Raw genomic sequence first — 21,822 nt, 5'->3', positions numbered from 1 at the left:
CATTTCGGTGCATCCCAAGCTCAATCAGTGTGTACCTGCTGGGCTGTGCTGCTAGCACCATGTTGATTGTGTCCACTCCCACACCCATGATGTTGACCACCGCCTGTCCTGCCTCTGTGTTGGCCAGACTGAAGATACACAACGACTGCAGACTGGGGGCGCTGCAGAGGTCACACACAGGTCAAGTATGTGAGAAAATATAATAACACCAAATGAAATAACTGATGATGACATCACATCCTTATCCTCTTACCTGCCCTCTGACTCCCCCTCCTGACTCAGATTTAGAATAGCATGAACCAGCTCTAAAATCAAACAACCTGAGACAGACCGTAAAGCAAATATCAATAAATCTGGAGAAATTGAAGAGCAATTTTTAAACAATTACGTTGTGCGAGTTACTCACCGATCGTCTCTCGCACTCCATATGTGTTGTAGCGCCATTTATGATAAGTCGGCAGCATTTCCTTCAGAACCAGAAGCACACATGGGATGAGTCCTCTGCTCTGAGTACTGCCCAACTGACCCTGAAAACACACACACATCCCAACTTAACATCCACCACTGAATTAGAGCTTCACGATTTGAGGACAAATATCTTATTGTAATTTTTCTGAAAAATGGTGATTGTGTTTTAAAATTTGAAAAAATTATCCAGGTAAAAATGTTTGTAATATACCAATGACTAAAAAAATACTAATTACTATTTTTTTTTATGATGATGATTATTATTATTATTATAAAAAAAAAAAAACATGACTGTCTTAATTTCTTCATTTTTATTTAGTTGGAAAATGCGTGTAGCCCTTAAAGCTTATCTTTTGTTAACAAAAGCCGGTTTATAAGCACAAAATTTGGGAAGATGGTTTATAAATGCACATTACATTATCTGACCCAGACTCAGAGAAGTTGAGTGTGAATAAAGTTGGTGTGATCTAGCATTTACTGTGAACCAAGCCGCTCTGAGACACTGATAACACCAGATTATGAGCTGCTTGTGTGTAAATGAACTCAGTTATGCATCTACAATACAGACTTTGTATTGTAGTGATACTTGGTAATTTTCACATTATTGAGAAATGCATTACCTTGACGAGTGTGGTCACCAGTCTTAAAAAGGCAATGGTCACACTGTACTCTCCTCTGGGCTGTTCTATCAACACCAGCAGGTTGCCATAATTACCCGCCTTCATGCCCTCTGCACTGAAACACAAACGCCAAACATGTTATTCTTCAGGTTACAACAAGTGAATATGATGCTGTCCATGTGTCTGTGTATCACCTCATGGTCTGTGCCATGTTAGTCAGAGGAGAGGAGGCGAATGGAAGAAAGCCGGTGTGATGCAGACTGGACCAAACCTGCATAAGAAAGAGAGGTTGTTTAGTCTATAGTTCATTGCTCTATATAACACTGACTAAGCTTTTATACAATAGTAAACATTTACCTTCCCAGGCTGCCGTGCAGCCAGAGCGATAAGGCAGTTGACGCAAGAAGTGATCACATCTACTGGAGGGTTAATAACGGAGGTCAACCTGTCGGAAAAATAAAATACATCCTGTTATTTTCATTGTTAATGCACCGTTTACTGTTTAGTCTTCATGTTTATGTGTGCATCTCACCTCTGCAGAAGCATGTAGATCCGTGATGTGAGTGGCAGCAGACAGTCAGACACCGTCCAATCAGTGCTGATGATCTTATGAACCAGATCCAAGATGGGCTTTACTCTCTCACAGTGTGCCAGCACATCTATTCACCCCAGACAGATGTCAATAGCAGGTGAACACAGGTCAATACTTTCAACAAAACAACAAAGTTAAATAAATATAAGATTTGAGGGTGTGTACCTGCAGTAGAGACAACATGCAGCAGCATCTCAATCTCGCATGTGAAGAGAGTCCATGAGCTGTAGGAATATTCCCAGCGCACAAGGACGCCCTGTTCACCCACTGACAGCTGTTTTACTTCACACACCTGTCCGAAACATCCCTGAGGCATCCGCAGGTTGGTCTGCCCTACACCTGAACATAAAGATAATACACAAAAACATATCTTTATGTTTTCATACAGAAACAGACACAACGTGTATGGCTTCCTGTGCTCAGCACTGACCCAGAGGGTAGAGGAGTTTGTGAGTCTGTCTCCTCCACAGAGTGCCATCCTCTCTGGAGATCACGTCGTTGGGTTTGTGCTTATAGGCCTCAGTGTAGAATGACATCTTATCTAAGAAGGTGTACACCTGAGAGACAGACCAAGAAACATCCAAGAAATGTAAAGCATGTACATGTGTGTACATCTATAAACACACACAAAGTGAGGGGAGTAACTAATTATATATGTAATCTCAATTACATAATCAGATTCCAAATATTAAGCAGTTGCAATTAAAATATATTACATTTTAAAATGCTCATAATCACATTAATTACTTTTTTGTCACCCTAAAATAGATTTATTAACATAAATTAACATATTTGCATGTTGATAGTTCTCTAGGTAGTAAAAGAAATCATATTTTTTAGTGTGTTTCTTTTAAAATGATTTATACTTTATTTATATTTTTATGATTAATTGTTAGCTTTTCATCATCTCACGATCCCCCTGCAGTTCCCTTCACAAACCCCAGTTTGGGAAACTCTGATGTAACGTTAAATGCACTTCATGTTGTGGATAATAAAGAAAGAAATATACTTACTTTCTCTTTGTATTTTTATATCAGTGTGGTACAAAATTAAAGTGGCCAGATTATATATACACATACAAAGGGAATTTCTACAATTTCTACAAATTGTTGGTACCTTCTTAGCTGTAGATTTGTCAGACAGCAGTGCAGTGAGCAGCTGTAGTAAAGGTCCAGTCTTATATGGAAACACACCCACTGCACTGTCCAGAATCACACCCAGACCCATGTTCGGCTTCTGTAGGGCACAACCAGAGGTCAAAGTTCATATCACACAGGCATCTCAGAAAACATACATTCTGCGCCCGAAATCAAATACTGTCCGAAAACATAGTATTTAAAAAACAGTAGGCAAAAAGTACCCTGATGACCTACTACTTCTGCCCGAGATACTGAAGGGCGCATTCGTTGGATACGTTACCCCTCCCATGAGTCTACAGGAGAGAATTTATGAATGGCAGTGAAGCCACCCAACTGATGCTGGTAGGTCATGTGACAGTAAAAACAAGGTGGATGTAGTACATATGCTTTTCATTCATACTACCATAATATGTATTCATACTAACTCGACAAAAAATAAATAAATTCACTTTCACTTTCAACTGGTTTTATTTCCGGCATTTGTCTTAGCGTGTCAGTACACGTTTTGGGGGACATATGGTTACACGTGGTTTGGCACTGTCTCCATGAAGCGCTGTCTAGGCATCTTACCTAATGGACATTGTAGTTTATTGCTTAATGCAGTTTTTTGGCCACATCTGCAGTCCTTATGCCTCTTTTAATGGTTGTGAAGTACATTCAAATTCAAAAGCAGTAGCTACTCAGACAGTAAGAGATTTTGGACGCACAATCAGTAAAGAAAGAGAATATACAAATAGTGGAGTTGTATTTAATGTGCATCAACTGCTTTGCTCACCGATTCCCAGAAAAGCTCAGCCAGACTCGGTGCAGCAAGAACTTCACATGCTGCATTGATCAGGTGCTACAGACAGAATAATCATCACAATTAATTAACGAGTCCAAGTTGAATGAATAACTTAACTTATACCAGTTAAAAACTGTGTGTGTAAATGTTTATTTTTGCACCTGTTGGCTGCCCAGTGTGTCTTCTTCAAAAGAGGTGATGACAAAAGACAGGAGACCGTAAATACACATCCGTGCAGTGCTCGCTGTACACTAGAAAGAGAGAGACCATGAGCATGTTTAAGTCCATGTTACCATCTGAGAAAAGTTTTTTTAGCTAAGTAATTTGTTCCTATTACATATGACATATGAAATTGTGCAAACTAAAGTTGTTGTCCTATAGCATTAGCACCCTAACATTTAAATGTAAAGTAATTAAATTAAAATAACACAAAATCAAGCCATGCTGAAACCAAATTTCTTCTCCCCACTCAATAATTATTGTTTTTATTGAAGTTTTTGAAACTTCCAGAAACTAATCAGGGTTAATTTCATCATTATTTAAAAGCATTTCATATCAACACCCCAAGTTTCTGTTAATAAAAGTTTGAAAATGAGCAGTTGTCAATTATAACAGAATTACCAGAAATATCTCAGCCTATATGGGGGCTTTGAATATTGTGCTGGACAACACATGACCTTCAGGTCAAAGGTTGAGAACCACTGCTCTAATTAGCACGATTAATCACAAATTACATGAAATCGCACTTAAACCAATTTGGCTTTTTGTGATTATGAAATCGAAAAGGCTGCGATTATTTTTTATGGGCAGCTTGTCATTGATGTACGGCTCCGTAAACGCTGCTCCATCTGAAAGCACTTTTGAGTTTGAGTCACTTATAACATGCATTTGAAAAAGCAACACATCTTTGCAAACATGAGAAGTATTTATGAACCTCTTGCCCAACAAAAGACAACATTTATTAACATGCTTTTACTCCAAACTCACTTTATAACGACAGTTGAGCATCCTTCTGTTAGATGATGCCCATAGGGATTTCCTGGAAAGACTTGTGTTATACACAAAGTACTTCTGTGGCGAGGCATATTTGGCGTGTCTGTGTGAGAGCGCCCTATGTCTTTCATATGGAGCAGCATTTACTAACAGCACTGACAAGCTGCGCATAAAATAATCGCAGCCTTTGCCAAATCGTGTGCGGTTTCATTGCGATTAATTGTGCAGCCCTAGCTCAAATGTTTTCCAAATATTCCTGTAACAGTGATAGAAAGCTGTCCTTACATTATTTCCAGCATTGCCGAGCGCCTGCAGCGTGTTGGTGAGGTACTGAAAGACCCCGAGCTGCAGCGTAGTGTGTCCTAGACGTCTGATCACAGAGCTGACTTCCTCTGGATGCAGTGTGTGTTGCAGGAGAACCCACGCCAACAGAACCGGACCGTGGTGAGAGATGTCACCAAAAGTCAAAAGCATCTGATCCACCTCCTGCACACACATAACTATTTTTAAAGAAAATCTCTAGATTTTAGGTAAAACAATGTCGAGGATTCAATCAGATTTCAGAGCTACAACTATCCATTTTTAATAGGTAATTTCTTAATATACACAATCATTGAAACATTTGGGGTCAGTACGATTTTTTTAAATACTTTTACTCACCAAGGACATTAAATTAATTTGATCAAAGAGATATAGTAAAGGCATTTACAATGTTACAAAATATTTCTATTTCAAATAAATGCTGTTCTTTTGAACTTTGTTAAAAATAAAAATGTATCAGTATCCACAAAAATATCAAGCAGCACAACTGTTTTCAAAATTGATAATAATAAGAAATGTTTCAGCATAAATATTTCAGCATATTAGAATGATTTCTGAAGGATCATGTGACACGACTGACTTGGAGTAATGGCTTTTTTTGCTGTATTTTTTATTAAATAAATGCAGTCTTGGTGAGCATAAGATACTTTTCAAAAGCATTAAAACAATCTTTAAAACCTCAAACTTTTGAACAGTAGTGTACATTCAGTACCACATTTAAAATTCTAAAAACCAACCACAATTAGTTGCTGTATCTGAACTGTCCCTGGTCAGGATTACCTTGCAAACATCCTGTTGGTCATAAAACTGATGCTGTTCGGTTCGGTCCTCCAGAGCACATTTATGCAGGAAGTCGATATCCATCCCCTCCACAAGAATCAAAGAACTAAAATACCTGTTGGGAGGATGACACAGTCAATATATTATAAAACTCTGTTTGCGAGTGTATGAGAGGAAAAGGAGCAGGTGACTGACCCAATGCGTTCAACCAGTGCATCCATGCTCTTGTCCACAAGGTGTCGATTGGTCTGCCGCAGTCCAAAGCCTTGCTCCTTAAACAGCCGTGTGAATGTGGAAAGGTCATTGGGCGGCATCTCGAAGTATGCATAATACAGGAACAAGATCTCCAGCAACAGGGCCTGCTCCTTAAGACACTGCACAAACCAGCGGGACACCTGCCTCTCCGTCTACACAGAGATGAGATGAATAGATCCTGAGACAAATTCTATAGGAGTAATTAATTGTGATGCTGCTCTGAACATAATCAGAGTACCAATCTTCTCACCATCAGGTTTCCATGCGTCTCCCATGTTGGAGCTTCTAATTTGGACAGCAACTCAAACTGCTTTCTGTAATTGGACACCAGATCTTTCTCCAGTTGACTAACACAGTTGGAGTACTCTGCCTGAAGTGAGAAAGAGGATTAAATTGAATTCATCTGTTCTTCTGACTGTCTGATTAAACAGCTGATCTCTGCTACTGTTATTTACCCTGTATGGATGTCTCTCATCCTGGAAGTATGTGAGGAGGTGGAGAACGCAGCGCAGAACACACAGTCTCTCTTCATAGTAGTAATCTGCTATCTGTGCAACACAATTACAACATCACATTTCTATATACAGTCATTTTGTGCTTTTAAGCAACCATATTTTGTCTCAAGTACTCAAATACAAAGTGATTTGACAGACAAAACTGAAAAGACATAAGGAGGTCTAACCTTCAGAAGCAAAGCTTGACTCTGTCTCTCATCTTGCAGCACCGCCTAATGGGAACAAAAGAGGATTAATCATTTATTCAAAAGCCCTCACCATGTTCGTGTGAACACATCAGATGTACATGCGTGTACTATATGAGGTCGAGCTCACCTTGAGTGTGTTTCGTGTGCCCCTGTAATCCTCCTGAAGGTAACATTGAAGAATCTGCACGCTCTGCTGTTCATCCAAACCCTTACATGATAAACACACATTTATCCATTCCTGAAGTCTCAATCCAGCCAAATTTACTGTGTCATTATGTATGAATCAAATAATGAGAATGCAATGCATTTCAAAACCTAGTAAGACATCATCCTAGAAAGCATTTTCGGGTTTCAGAAGCATAAAAACATGCATATTACAACTTTTGCATTTTATGTTGTGGTCTAAGAAGGCAGCTCACTAGCATTTTAAACAAAGCCAATGTTCCCAGACACTTACCAGGAGTTTGCTGATCCTGAGTCCAAAGTCTTTGAGAGCTTGTGCTGTGTCTTTATCTGCTTTCAGCTTGTCTGCGGACGACGTGCTGCACATAACATTTCAATACGATTGACATTTCATTTAGATTGAGATCAGTCAGATCAATTTACACAAAGGCTTTACAGTCCAACTGATTACAAACTGATTATTTGATTGTGTGTAAATGTAGCTATGGATACTTTCAAGAGGTAGAAGATCAAGTATATATTAGAGATGCACCGATTGATCGGCTGGTGACCGGAATTGGCCGATTTTCACGTGATCGGCCGTGACCGGCGACCGGCCGGTCAGTCTGACAAATGCCGATTGTGTGCCGGTCAAATGCACTCGGGCGCCGCATGATTAACATCGCACAACATCAGCATCACACATGCACACATGTAGGAAACCTCGTGAATTACGTCCGTTCAGCCCGCAAGCGCGTATTTTTCAGCGTGCATGTTAATCGATGAGTGCTTTCAGAGCGGGAGCAGGAGCAGCGCGTGAGCGTCAAGCAGGAGCGTCGCGAGGCGAGCAGTGAAGCGCGTGTTTCGGTGCCGAGTCTATTTGCTGCACTGCTCGCGCTCAATTAAAGGGAAAGCACACTTTTGATGGATAAAATAGCCTAAATAGGGTTTCACAAAAAAGCGCCCAAAATGCACAGAATTTGCGTTGTTAATGAAAAATTCATTGTTCTTGTGTCCATTCATTTAAAACTTGTTGATTTCATTTGAGTGTGTGTAAAAGCATTTCTAACAGCTGAATTGGGGGTAGGAAAGAGCAGATGTAATAAACCAGATAGCCCGGGGAGATAACAAACACCTAGGCACGAGAAAGAATCTTAGTCGAAGAATACAGGATGTCATATAGTAGGGTCCCAGGCCCCCTCCTGAGGAAAGCAGGAGGTCATTTAGACTGTAAATGAAGGCCTTTTGGCTTCTCAGGGACAAAGAACAGCATGACCTGCCCGGGGGGGGGGTAGAACCAGTCCATACTGAATGTCTTTAAGGAAATTACAGAGACTGGGAAAGGAGGAGTCAAGAATGTCAGAAACCTGTATAAAATGTCTCAGTTTTATTATGTCAGTAGGCTTTCTGTTTCACATCTGGGTGGCTGCGGTTGCGAAAAGATTCCTCAAAGAATAAAGCCTTTTTCTTCTTTATTACAATTTTGCCTTTTTGAGTGTTGTCTTACACCTGTGATGCTGTTTTTCCAAGTGAGATAAAAATTGCTTTTACAGCTGGTGTCAAGAAGAGGGATCCTGTGCGGACGCTTCTTCTCCTGGTCCTGAGAACGGATTTGACGGGAAAGTGCACAACCTCGGCAGCACTAGGCAGCCGTCTTATACCTCGACGGTTTGAGATAGAAACTCAACAGATTACGAGAGAGAGAGGCAAATACCCCACACTCAGGACCAGTGAAAGAAAAACTCCCACCAGGATTAAAAAAAATCCGCGACGATTGCGGGAAAAACAGAAAAGCATCTCTGGGTAAGAAACGGCAAAATTGTTTTATTGAAGTTGAGTGTAATTTGATAATTGTGAGTGAACGTGAACCATATTGGCTGAGTTTTGCTTTTTGGTACGAGCGAGAGGTGAGTCAGTTAATCACAAATTTTATGGGGAGAAATTGATCTGACAAAGCAGACCAGTTTCTGCCTCACTTAGCTCGTTAGTGGACAGGGGATCCACTGGTGATTCAGAGAAATCACAGCTGCTGAGATGATTACGTTCTACTCGAAATTTATGTAAACCTTAGAGAAAGTTTAAAACAGGATTAAGAAGTTTCTGGGTGATTGTGCTCTACTCGAAGTTTTACCACATTGAATTGAGTCAAGCGAATAAGCGCACGTGGGGGAACTTTGAGTGGAACGTAATTACAAGACCAGGTTGAATTAATCAAGTCAAAAGAATTGAGCGAGCGAATAAGCGCACGTGAGAAAACTTTGAGTGGAACGTAAACAAGCAGAGGTCCGTCCGATCTCGGAGTAAAAGATCGGGTCTGTCGAAGACGTTTGACAGATTCTGTAAGACACGTGTCGAATTGTGAAATCCAGAAGAGAGGAACTCAGCCAAAATGGGGTCATCTAACAGTAAAGTAGATCTTTTTTTTTTTTACACCAATTTTCTGTCAAAGGAGAAATAATTATGGTGGTAATTATGACTGACATAGGGAAATTGATAAAATATCATGATTTTCCAGAAGAGGAAACATTGAGTACAACAAGATTAAAAGTGGTTAAAGAATCGATAGGAACGTGAAAGTATTGTGCTATGAGAAAGAGATATGGAAGAAAACTGTGAACAGACAGTAGTTTGTTGAACTAAAGAAGATAGGGAAAGATAGAATGTTTTTCCTGATGGAAATTATAAACAGAGAATTGTTGGATTGCAGATAAAAGAGAACAGATGCAGAAGGAACTGGCATGTAGGGGAAGATAGGATGTTTTTCCTGATGGAAATTGTTGGATTGAACAGATACAGAAGGAAGTGGCATGTAGGGAAAGAGTGTTAGATAAAATAAGGCATTGAGTATGATTAACAGGGATTAACATGATATAAAGATTAGGAATCATGTACGCAAATGTAAGCAAAACGGGAAAAATTCTATATTTTGGAGATAAAATAATGATTGAAATTACGATGTGAATGCTTTATTGTATTAATGACATGAAAACAAGAGTATTGAAGAATAGATTGCCATATTTTTGAGTTGAGGATAGCTGTCTGTGTAATTTAGAGACTGAGAAGAATTAGGGAATCTTGTGGTCTCTGTGAAACAGTAGAGATAAGTAGGACTGAATAATTATAATACAATCTTGTGATTTATGTTGAATCTGCAAACTAACCATTTGATAGAAGAATAAGCTTTTAAAAACCAGTGTTGATGAAATTAATGACACGTTAAAGTTTTAATACTGTATGAAGAGTAACTGAACAGTCCTGATAAATAGTGAGATAAAAAAGAGCAAATGCTGTAAGCAGTTCTGCTCACGCTCTGAAGAGATTTGCAAATGATGTTTAGTAAAGGTTTGATTGTAATTAGAAAGATAAACAATAACTTAACTGGCTCCAAAGAAAGAAAGTGCCAAAATGACACAAATTTGAAGAAAAGTCTGTGTTAATATGGGTTAGAAAGTAGATCAATGTTAATATGATGAAGATTATAATTCGGCTATTGTAATTGAATTTGCAGCTGGGACAGTGGGGGAGAATGCAGAGAACTTATCAGTGGCTCTGTTTGCATTTCCTGAATACAACACAATGTTTCAGAAGTGCAAAATAGGGTGAAGCTGTTAGAAAGATAAAAGGCAGAATAACAGAGAGTGTTTTATTGCAGTCAGCTGGGTCATTCAGTGACTGTATGCGCACTGTATGACTGTAAAAGTAAATGAGGGAGAAATAAAGTTGATAGTTGGAACTTTTGAAAGTTGTAAGAAGATTGAAAGATTTAAGTGTAAGGAATTCCTTTTGAAAGGAAAGAACTATAAAAAGTACCGGTTGACATAAAATTACGGATAAGACTAAATGAGTTGCAAAATATTTTAAAAGTACCGGTCACTAAAAGGATGATTGTGTTTTTGAATGAAATGCTTTGATAAGGTTTTAGATGATATGGAGAGACAAATCTAATGAATGATTTATAATGATAATCAAAAAAAAAAATGTATCACAAGCAGGGAGCAGCCTCAAAAGTGAATCATAGAAGCAGATTGATAAACTCCTAGAGAAAACATTGAAGTAAAATTGAAATGAAATTGTTATTAAGAACTAGAATAATTCGTATTATTTCTTTAAGATAAAATAAACAGAAGCAGTGTTACAGGATTAACAGTTGCTAAATGTAAAATGTGTAAAAGGCATTTGATTAAAAACAAAGGCTTGTTAATGTTGATTTTAAAAGATAAGAATGTGATTTGGCCAAAACAGGTTTGCTTATCTAAATCTGGCATGTGCTGTAACTGAAACTGCCACAGTTTCAGTGCAACAGAGACTCATTCGGAGTGGATATTTGTAATGTCTAAATTACAATACATGTAATTTATGGAAAAGATGCCTTAAGATGGGCTACAGTTAAAGAAAAGATGGCAGATAAAGTCTGAAGTTAAAGGTTTATGAGAATGCAGTGTACCAGTCCTGATGCCTCAAGAGTCTCTCTCTCATTCAATGTCAGCTGAAAACTGTTGTCTGAGGCTGTGTAAAGCACAGTGTTTCAGTTGAACAGATTCATAGATGCGGAAGAGCTAAAACAAATCATGCTACAGGCAGTTCAGATTTGACAAATTTAGAGGACAATTTGTAAATGTTTTAAAGGTAAAACTGAATGATTTTAAAGAAGTCTTTAAAATAATAATGCAGACCTTAAATGATAGAAGTGACATTTTTGACTAGTTTATTTTAGGACCGCTTCTTTGTCTGATTTTAGCCTCCACCATAAAACAGGGCTGATGGCTCCGGCTACAGAAGTAACAGTACACTGAATGTACGATTGTGATCTAAATTCACTGACCATAATCTAAGCAGGTTGCTACCTTTAAGATGATTAATGAATTTAAGTGATTAAATACTGTTGTTATTAACCTGTCTCCCTGTGAACACTATTAGGTCAGAATGGCTCTGATGACTCTTGAATGCGCCTTTTCCTAAGCTCCAGAAAACAACAGATTATGTTGAAGAAAACGGTCACAGATTCTGTGATGGGAAAAAGCGGTTACCAGTGTGTACGAGTGATTACTTCAACGACGGGTACGATCTTTTAGGCCAAAAGGACAACCTAAGACAGAAGGGTCACGCAAAAACACTGGGCATTTCCTGATGGAGGTGTTTTTTTTATGTGAGAAAGGTATTAGAGTTGAGCGGTGACTGTGAGGCCAGCAGCATCAGCAAACCATTGAGAGGCGAGATGAGCTGTAAGAAGTTACGGCCGTCTGACCCAGAAAATGTGAGTTCCTCTATATACCACTCACCAGAAACCGCGTTGATTGAATGGCTTGTTTTTCTGACAAGTGTCTGCAACTATGCCAGGGGACAACACCCTGAAGAAAAGACAATTATAGGTTAAGAGCTGATCTGAATGGGCATTCAGGAGCCAGCAGAGACCATTGAACTAGTGGTTATCTGTTGTGGAGACAGCTTGAAAAAAAAAAAAAAAAAAAAAAAAAAAAAAAAGTTGTAATGTTAGTTGCCTGATGAGCAAGGAAAACACAGAGATTTGTGTCGATGCTGAACTAATGTGTCAGTTCTGACTCCTGTAGATCATTTAGACATGACAAAGGACCACTATAAGACATGGTGGTGGCTAAAGATGACTCAAGAGAATTTTCTGGAAAACAAAGGTTAGGTAAATTGAGTATTTAAACTAAAGATAACCTTAGAAAAGATCATAGAACGATTGAATATGACTATGATTATTTTAGTTACAGTCCTAGGAGGCTGTTGAAAAGATTATTTGCTTATAATGAGAGAGAAAGAGACTGCTTGAGTGGAGGAAGAGGATGGTACTCTGTCTGTTCTTCTGTTATCAGTCAGCCAAAGAAAGCTGGAGCAAAATAAGATAATGAACCAAAACAATCCAGCTGACTTTTCTAAAATCAGATGGATAATGAACAGACATGCTTTGAAACTGGTTAAGAGGCCATAAAAACATTAGATAAAAGATACAGGAAAATGTAAGGTTAAAATGTCATTTAAAATTTGAATCCTTTTAGATAAAAGATATTAATAAGAAATATGAGCGGTTCATAGTCAGGGAAGAGTGTGAGTGTGAATTCATGTTTTGTACAGTATGTGTTAGTTTAGGACAACTATTCTGTCTGAATAGTGTGTATAAATTTGTCATTAACCTCTGGAAAGAGTGTTTTAGCATTATAGATGGGTTAAGGCGAATGACAAATTTGAAATTTTTGAAATTGAAATTTCACAAAGCTGAGGATTGTGAGTCAATCTGATGAGAAGGCAACACAGAACAGGATGAGCTTTAAGTTGATTGATCATCGAGCTCTGTCTATTAATTATTATTTTGGTCATTCATGATGTGCAGTAGATTTGAATTACTCTCTGGACAGGTTTAAGTATTGATAAATTAGAATTGTGAAGTCGTAGATAGCCGTCAGTCATGTTTTGAGAAAAAGTTATAAATTTGACAGCAACAAACACGTACAGTAGGCTAAGTAAATATCAGATTATCCAGAGAGCCCTTAACAGTTATGTATTGTAAAAAGGGGAAGATTGTTATTCGACTGACGTTGACGAAGTGTAGTGACGTTGACAAAGTGTACACGACCTGACCTGACCAATTGATGACCTGGAGAATGTTCGTAGATGACAGTTGATTAAGAGACCAAACAATAGGCCTGAAAATCAAAAAACGCTGTGAGACTAGGGGCCGTTGCCTTAAAAAATAATTTGATAAGAAGATGAAATTGTGGCTTTAAGTAATATTTTTATTTCAGAGGCCGAGAAAGATGGGAAATTTGGCTGAAGGACAACGTTTGGGTTAGCAAACTTTATCCAAACAAATGTTACCAAATAAATATGAACAAATATTGCAGTTTTCTATAGCTCAAACAGTAGAGCGTTAGCGCTTGTAACGCCAAAGTCATGGGTTCAATTTCCGAGGGAAAGCAAGAACTGATAAGAATGTAAATGTGTACTTTGAAATGGAAGTCACTATGGATAAAAGCGTCTGATAAAAGTAAGAGAATTTTATTATGTTAAATTTATGCACAAGATGGGTGTCGTGCATCAAGAGGAGGATGAATATGCTCATGGCGGGAACAGGAGAACGCACAGTAAAACAAGTGGTCAGATGAGTCTTTGAACTTTTTAGTATGGATAATTTGTATTCAGGCCACAAACAAAGACATTTCGGCCTCACAGGTGGGAAAAACAGTAAATCCAGGGGGGAAGGGCTAAACCCATTGTCTTCACAGCAGGCTGAGAGGTTATCTAGCTTTGACCTCATCGGTATATGAGGACAGTAAAAGTCCAGGAGGGGTTTATTTGAAGAACTTTATTTGTATTAACCAGCTAGATCTGGTTTACTAAGGGGTTCACATTTGCTGAAAGCCATCGCACAGGTGGGAAGATAAATGTTGGGAGGACATTGGGTTTAATTGTGTGCATTGTTTGTATTTTAAGTGTGCTAATAACAAGAATTGTTTTGACAGGAAACGCCGGAGCAGATGTGGCAGCACAGCAGACAAAAGAAAACTATGTGACAATAACCTCAACATTTGTTTTTCTTTACAGAAGATGCAGACTTTTGCGCATGGCATGAGCAAAGTGAAGAAACAGTGCCTAACCCTGTGGGAACAAGGACCCTGAGTGCTATTCAATGAGCAAAAATTATCTGGTGACAATAATGTTTCAGGCTGTTGAATCCACAGGTCACACCAAAGGCACGACAAGACAAGCGGTCACTAACAAAATCACTTAAGGTCTGCCTTCACAGGTGACAGCAGACAGTAAACGACTCATTCCAGTGGGGGTGCGATCGTGATCTAAGGGAAAATCTTGTAAGGATTTGAAAATGACTGAAGGATGTTAGACCTGGGTCCAAGCATCTGACCTAAACTATACCAACCAACATCAACAACCTCACACGCCAGCGCAAAGAATAAAGTAGGGGATCAATGATATGTGCTAGAAACAAATCTCCCCTGCCAACGTTGGAAAAAATCCTCTCTACGGCATGCAAAGTGTCATATTGGTGAAGATGGAACGTCCATGAGGCAACGAGATGATCAACATATCTGGAGAAAATGTTGACCAATTAATGGTTGAAGAAAAGTTTTGCGATTTTATTTGATTGAATCAAATTAGGGCTTAGTATTGATATACATGAAGGGTATAACTGTTCTTGAATTAAGACTTGAATTAATTCTATTCTTAAAGATTTAATAGTATAATGGGTTTGATTAGAAAACAGAAATGAATTTTTATTATTTTATTGGTTATCAGAGAATGATAAACAGGGGGGAGATGTTAATGAAAAATTCATTGTTCTTGTGTCCATTCATTTAAAACTTGTTGATTTCATTTGAGTGTGTGTAAAAGCATTTCTAACAGCTGAATTGGGGGTAGGAAAGAGCAGATGTAATAAACCAGATAGCCCGGGGAGATAACAAACACCTAGGCACGAGAAAGAATCTTAGTCGAAGAATACAGGATGTCATATAGTAGGGTCCCAGGCCCCCTCCTGAGGAAAGCAGGAGGTCATTTAGACTGTAAATGAAGGCCTTTTGGCTTCTCAGGGACAAAGAACAGCATGACCTGCCCGGGGGGGGGGTAGAACCAGTCCATACTGAATGTCTTTAAGGAAATTACAGAGACTGGGAAAGGAGGAGTCAAGAATGTCAGAAACCTGTATAAAATGTCTCAGTTTTATTATGTCAGTAGGCTTTCTGTTTCACATCTGGGTGGCTGCGGTTGCGAAAAGATTCCTCAAAGAATAAAGCCTTTTTCTTCTTTATTACAATTTTGCCTTTTTGAGTGTTGTCTTACACCTGTGATGCTGTTTTTCCAAGTGAGATAAAAATTGCTTTTACAGCGTGTTTTAACAAGAACTGGGGTAGGCTATGTCAGAAAAGAAAACGAAGACTAATATTTATAGAAAATGTACCCATTTAAACTTGTTTTATTATTCAGTTTGTACAAGTGATTGCAATAGGCCTGTGTGTGAGTGCTTTGAGAAATATCTTTATACTGCAAGGCTATTTATTTTTTATTTAGATATTATTTTATTGCCATTCCCTGTTTTCATACAGACGTTTAGTTTGCTAAATACATATATAAAAAATTATTGGATATTGAATGTGAAAAGGAAATGGTTCTTCCATAACACTGCACTTTAGATGTTTGAATCACCCACACCTGGAGTAATTTATAGTTCTATTTTATAGCGTTTATCTGTTCAAAAAAATATGTACTATGCAAATTGTAAAATGTTCTATTACAGAAAAGACATAAAATAAATATTTGTGTGTGCTGTAAAGTGGTTAGAAAAAATGAAATCGGAATCGGCTAAAATCGGTATCGGCAGGTCAAACTGAATGAAAAATCGGAAATCGGAATCGGCCCAGAAAATTGTGATCGGTGCATCTCTAGTATATATCATCAGATAGTATCTTCCTAGCTGGATGAAGCCAATCTCATCTTTGTTCAGGTTATTTATTTCCAGGATTTAGTGTTACCTGGGTGGTTTGTAGAAGGACAGACCCTGCAGAAGTCTCTCCCAGTTCCGATTCAATTCAGCTTCGATTTGGCCCTGTCAGATCATACAAATAAAATCACATTTCAAAAATGATGGACAGGAACTCTATACGATACATTTTACAAGTATATCTCGTCAGATCAGTGCCTTCTTAGAATAAAACAGCATTATTAATAGCGTTCCCTCACAGAATTCTCTATAATTAACTATCATTGAACATACACAGCTTTTATACAAATCTGTGTAATTAGTGTAATTAAATGACAGAACAACATCAGAAATAATTGGTTTGTATACCAACCGGTTCTCGGAGTGCAGATCTCCCCAGCAAGATAGTCCATAACTCTCGGCTGCTCCTAAATAAGTTTATAAATGTGCCATTGTTAATAAACTTTATGGAGAATTTTTTCTTTTTTTGCTTATGCTTTGTAATATGACAGAGATTCTTCCAAAACTGATAACATAACGTTTTACCATTGTGTCATTATAATGTTTATAGGTCCATACAGTATATAAAGATAGTTCACAAAAACATAAAAAATGACATAAAAAAAAAAAACATTTGTTTAAAATGTACATATTCATGACAAATCGTGTAACTGGTCACAATTTTTTTAAGAACTGAAAATTTGTTTTATAAGAATTATAACTTGTCACAACTCGAGACAGCTCTTAATATTTAATGTCAATTTTCCATTTTATTCTATATAAAATATATATAGAAACCATATATATATGCATCCTACATGTGTATAGATTAGACTGTAATAGATGTATACCATCGTACACAACATACACGATGAAACTCATTCATCGCTTCAAACTACTGTAATGTGTTCTAACCGACTCAGCCAAAACAAATGGAAATTTTTACAAATAATCAATATGAATATGCTTATTTTATTGAATGTTTGAGAAGTACCGGGTTTAATAAAAGCTGTTATAAACTGTCCAAGTTAACATTTGAATTTCAGTAGCGCGGGTCTGCCAGCCAACGCACGCGACCGACTCGTGTTGCCGTTAAATGTCAAATAAACAGCTCGTCGAAGTCCTATTTCCCACGCATATTATGGCTACATACGAAATACAAAATATCGACACATTCTCCATCTACAAATTTCGCTCTAGCTCTTTGAGAACAACACTAGTAAGTTTCTCTTTCTTCCATTTTACCTGACACACATCTCCGAGTCCGCCATCTTCACCGGAATCACGTGACCAACACTAACGTGCACTCCCCTATCACATGACTTGATTAAATCCTAAAATACATATATATATATTCATAAAATACTTATGTACACATATACGCATTTAAATTAAAGATGGTAAAAAATGTTATCTGCTTAAAAATCCTGACTAAGATTTTTTTTTTTGACATTGGTCACATGATCCTTCTGACACCACGTGACGAAGTTGATGGCCGCTCCCACCGTCAGTCAGTGAGCAGCTGATCTTACAAAGCACGAGTCACAGTAAAACACAAGGAATACAATCTTTTGTTCAAGAAGCAAGCGTTCAATCACAGAGAAAGGGGTAAGATGAGGCGGCATTTGGTGTAAAATTATGTTTCTGCGTTTATTTACTATGCAGGGTGTTTAATGAACAGTTGGTGTTGCAGTGAATGAGCTGTCATTTCTGCCGTAGAGCCCAACAAAACCCTCTCTAACTGTAAATAAACACTGTAAACCCGTATAGAATAACAACATTGCTGTTGTATTAGTATTTAATGTTAAGACTGATAATCCCTTCAAATGCGTATAACATATTCAATTGCACAATATGCATGCATTAATAAGCTAATGTTCTGCTGATATATGATTCAAGTGCATGTATTGCATTGTTTGAGCACCCAGAAAAGATTGCATTGAACAAAGATGTGGTAAAATATATAATTTCTAATATATTATAGTCTTGGTACTTATAAAATACATATTATTTACAGATTTCTATAATTATCTTTTATTAAATTATTTTTTATATTTTTTCCTGGATACTAATATAACACATCTCATTTATATTATTGTTTTTCATACATTATTTCTGGGTGCTTATAAAACCCTAACATTTAAAACACTAATATTTTAAATTAAAGTACAGTGAATGATACACTATTATCCATATATTATTAATCACTGTAATGCCAGAGCACCCAGCCATTAAAACCAGATCGTTTTACTTTTGCTGACAAAGTGATGCTGTCTTTTCATAATTTACCATGTTTAGAAACAGCTGCTGTTGGGCGTTCAACAGTGCTAAAGTTCACAGTGTCTAGAGTTCAAATGCCATTGAGAAACTTGCCACCCTCCTTTAGTTTCGTAGTATAAACTCTCGACAGTACGAATGTGTCTTGAAACGAGTGAGCTTTCCATCCGGCATTTTTGGGCGTCATAGGGATGATTGAATATGTCCATTATATTTTATTTTTTGCACTCTTTCAGACTCTATTGATTTAGAAGTGTGTTTTGTTTTGTATGCAATGGGGGAGTGAAATTTCAGAAATTACAGTATTTAAAAAGTGCTAAATAAAACAGTTTGTTCAGTTCAGTGCTGTTGTTATAATTGTCAAAAACAGAAATAAAACAATAAATAAATATCGGTTCTATATATCGGTTATCGGGCGCATAAACATGCGAATAATTGGTATCGGTTATAATAAATCAATATCGGTTGATCTCTATCTTGCCCAAAAAACGTGTCTAGGTAGGTACCATCACATTGAACAACATCTTTCATCACATTGAGTAAAATTATTGATTTATTTCAGATTTTTTTCCATGATATTATTGAGTAATGACTTTAGAAAAAATACCATAGTTCAGTGAAAGTATCAGATGTTAATACAATAGTACTTTGGCATATATTATACTAAATGATTACCGTATTCCATACTCCAAATTACTTAAAAAATGACATTACTATGATATATTATGTAAAAATCATGAAAGTGCATGTTTAAAAATATATTCATTTTAACCGGGTACCATGTTTTTTGTGTGGAGAAAAATGCCAAAAGTGAGAAAAATATTATATCAAATCTTGTTTATATTTTAGTTTATTATGTGGGGTTTTTCTGTGGAGAAATGTGCTAAAAGTGAAAGAAAACATTATATTACTAAATTAAAAATTGTGTCTAATGATATTTTGATGTTTTTTATTTTTACCCAGGCCTAATTTGGCGTGTGCAGGAGCCCGAGAAGTGGACGATATTTGTGTGTGCACCAGGACGTTTCTGACAGACTGCCGTATTTGAAGTCCCTCATTCCTGTAAAGCTTTGTCACACGCTCCTCAATCATGCAGATGGATCCAGTGCTGGTTGAATCCGCTGTGGTGTTTGCTATGGTGATTTCCGTTCACATGGCCGTGTGGAATCAGCTGTCCTGGTGTTGCATCGCTCTGGCGGTCCAGGCTTTCTATGTTCAGCACAAATGGGATCGCCTGCTTCGGACCGGCGCCGCCGTGTTCCAGTTTCGCCCTTCGGCCAACAGCGGCGTCTTACCAGCCAGCATGGTGATGCCTCTGCTGGGTCTCGCTTTGAGGGGACGCTGCGTCCTCGTGGGAAACGTTTACATGGAGCGCTTCGCCATGGTCGTTACAGTGATAGGCATGATGTTGGCTCTGTTCCTGTCTCTCATCGCGCTGGGAATCACACGCCCGGTGCCCACAAACACCTGCGTTATAGCCGGCATCGCCAGCAGCGCCATCCTGTACACAGTGAAGCAAACGCTGACAGTGTCCGAGGTGATTGAAGTCTTGGAGGTGTTGCTGATTTTTGTGTACGTGAGCTTGATCCTGTTGTACCTGCTCCCACGCTGCTTCACCCCCGGCGAGGCCCTCCTCATCCTCGGCGGGATTAGTTTCATTATCAACCAGCTCATTAAGCGCTCTCTGGTCTCGTCCGGGAACGCGAACTCCGACCCGCTTCCGTATTTCCTCCCGGTCGCCGTGTTAGGTTTGGTGCTGCTGGGAATCTTCTTCGCGGTGCTCTTCGTATTCATGGAATCGGAAACCTGGTCGGCGTCGCTTTTCTTCCACACCATGACTGTCGTTTTGGGCTTGGGCTTGTTGGTTCCTTGGCTCTCCCTGCTCACGCAGCATCACCCCATCACCTGGCTGATGCACTTCATCACCGAGAGCAGCACCCGCCTTTGGCTCATTGGATTCTGGGCTTCACTTTTGCTTCTAGCTATTGCCGTTGTGATGCATCAAAACAGCCATCGCTCGGGCGGCAGTAAGAAGCACCAGGCGTCCACGACCGTGCGGAAGTATTTCCACCTCCTCACCGTGTTAACCTTCGCACCCGGACTCGCACTGGACCGTCCTCTGCTTCATTTGTCCGCGGTCGTGTGCCTCTCAGCGCTTTTGTTTCTTGAATACGTCCGCTATTTCCGCATCCGACCTCTCGGGCCTCCGCTGAGATGCCTTCTCACTTTATTCCTGGACGAGAGAGACTCAGGACCGCTCATTCTCACTCACATCTACCTTCTCCTCGGCGTCGCCCTTCCCATCTGGCTCTCGCCCGGGACCTGCACCCCTAAAGGAGGCCTCGGGGGCGCCGGTGGCCTGGTGCCCTACGCCGGCGTGCTGGCCGTGGGAGTCGGCGACACCGTGGCGTCCATCTTCGGCAGCTCGGTCGGAGAGATCCGCTGGCCTGGCACTAAGAAGACCTTCGAGGGCACGGCGACCTCGGTGTTCGCTCAGATCATCGCAGTGGTGGTTTTCCTCATCGCCGACAGCAGTATAAACCTGAACGCCAGCTACTCGTGGGTGGTGGGCTCGATCACCATGGTGGCCATGTTGGAGGCGTACACGTCACAGATAGACAACCTGTTGCTTCCTCTGTACCTCTACATCCTTCTGCTGCTATGAGATCAAACACACTCACATTATGCCAACGCACAGATATTAAAGGGATAGTTCACTCAAAAATGAATCATCACTTATTCAACCTCGTGTTGTTCTAAACCTGTATGGGTTTCTCTGTTCTGTTGAACACAAAAGAAGATATTTTGAAGAATGTCGGTAACCAAACAGTTGATGGACCCCATTGACTTCCATAGTATTTTTTTTTCCCACTATGAAAGTCAATGGGGTCCATCAACTGTCTGGTTACCGACATTCTTCAAAATATCTTCTTTTGTGTTCAACAGAAGAAAGAAACTCACACAGGTTTGGAACAACATGTGGGGGAGTAAATGGGTGAACTATCCCTTTAACAGCATTTCATTCATATGGTACGCTACAGACCTAGTATTGTCTGACATGGAATTATTCCAGTTTTGAAAGCAAAAAATTAAACAATGAAAGTGTTTATGACTCTAGTACAGAGAGAAAAAAACACTGAAATGTATTCAATGCATTATATACATTATATATAATGCATTTCCTATAGCATTATAATAAAACTAAATATAAAACTTGATACTAAAATAAAGTGGCACAAAAATAAAATGTGAATTGAAGGTAAAATGTGTATTT

General features: G+C 38.8%; 2 protein-coding genes across 2 annotated transcripts in view; one reads left to right on the top strand and one right to left on the bottom strand.

Moving 5' to 3' along the window:
- nup188 (nucleoporin 188) overlaps positions 1–17,568 on the bottom strand; it is a 30,659-nt gene extending 13,091 nt beyond the window's left edge. The window contains exons 1-23 of the mRNA XM_081390141.1: positions 17,517–17,568; positions 16,645–16,699; positions 16,324–16,397; positions 7,113–7,197; positions 6,783–6,863; positions 6,635–6,679; positions 6,408–6,500; positions 6,203–6,322; positions 5,893–6,104; positions 5,698–5,812; positions 4,882–5,082; positions 3,765–3,854; positions 3,595–3,660; positions 2,797–2,916; positions 2,111–2,237; positions 1,846–2,019; positions 1,621–1,747; positions 1,446–1,533; positions 1,283–1,359; positions 1,089–1,203; positions 407–527; positions 254–320; positions 36–161 (exon numbers count right to left, since the gene is read on the bottom strand). Of these exons, the coding sequence (XP_081246267.1) occupies positions 36–161; positions 254–320; positions 407–527; positions 1,089–1,203; positions 1,283–1,359; positions 1,446–1,533; positions 1,621–1,747; positions 1,846–2,019; positions 2,111–2,237; positions 2,797–2,916; positions 3,595–3,660; positions 3,765–3,854; positions 4,882–5,082; positions 5,698–5,812; positions 5,893–6,104; positions 6,203–6,322; positions 6,408–6,500; positions 6,635–6,679; positions 6,783–6,863; positions 7,113–7,197; positions 16,324–16,397; positions 16,645–16,699; positions 17,517–17,542 (2,405 nt within the window). The 5' untranslated portion in view covers positions 17,543–17,568. The remainder of the gene's footprint in view (positions 1–35; positions 162–253; positions 321–406; positions 528–1,088; positions 1,204–1,282; positions 1,360–1,445; positions 1,534–1,620; positions 1,748–1,845; positions 2,020–2,110; positions 2,238–2,796; positions 2,917–3,594; positions 3,661–3,764; positions 3,855–4,881; positions 5,083–5,697; positions 5,813–5,892; positions 6,105–6,202; positions 6,323–6,407; positions 6,501–6,634; positions 6,680–6,782; positions 6,864–7,112; positions 7,198–16,323; positions 16,398–16,644; positions 16,700–17,516) is intronic.
- Positions 17,569–17,780: 212 nt separating this feature from the next.
- On the top strand, positions 17,781–21,550 carry dolk (dolichol kinase). Its single transcript, XM_081390580.1, has 2 exons — positions 17,781–17,879; positions 19,512–21,550. Exon 2 carries the CDS (start codon positions 19,639–19,641, stop codon positions 21,211–21,213), a length of 1,575 nt encoding a protein of 524 aa, XP_081246706.1. The 5' UTR covers positions 17,781–17,879; positions 19,512–19,638; the 3' UTR covers positions 21,214–21,550.
- Positions 21,551–21,822: the final 272 nt, after the last annotated feature.

The sequence above is a fragment of the Scardinius erythrophthalmus genome, assembly GCF_964197995.2.
Source record: "Scardinius erythrophthalmus genome assembly, chromosome: 17".
Lineage (NCBI taxonomy): Eukaryota > Metazoa > Chordata > Actinopteri > Cypriniformes > Leuciscidae > Scardinius > Scardinius erythrophthalmus.
Note: the sequence above shows the minus strand (reverse complement) of the source record. Positions and strands in the feature narration are given on the sequence as shown.

Coding starts and splice junctions, on each gene's coding strand:
- dolk (XM_081390580.1), top strand. CDS start 19,639: ATGCAGATGGATCCAGTGCTGGTTGAATCCGCTGTGGTGTTTGCTATG.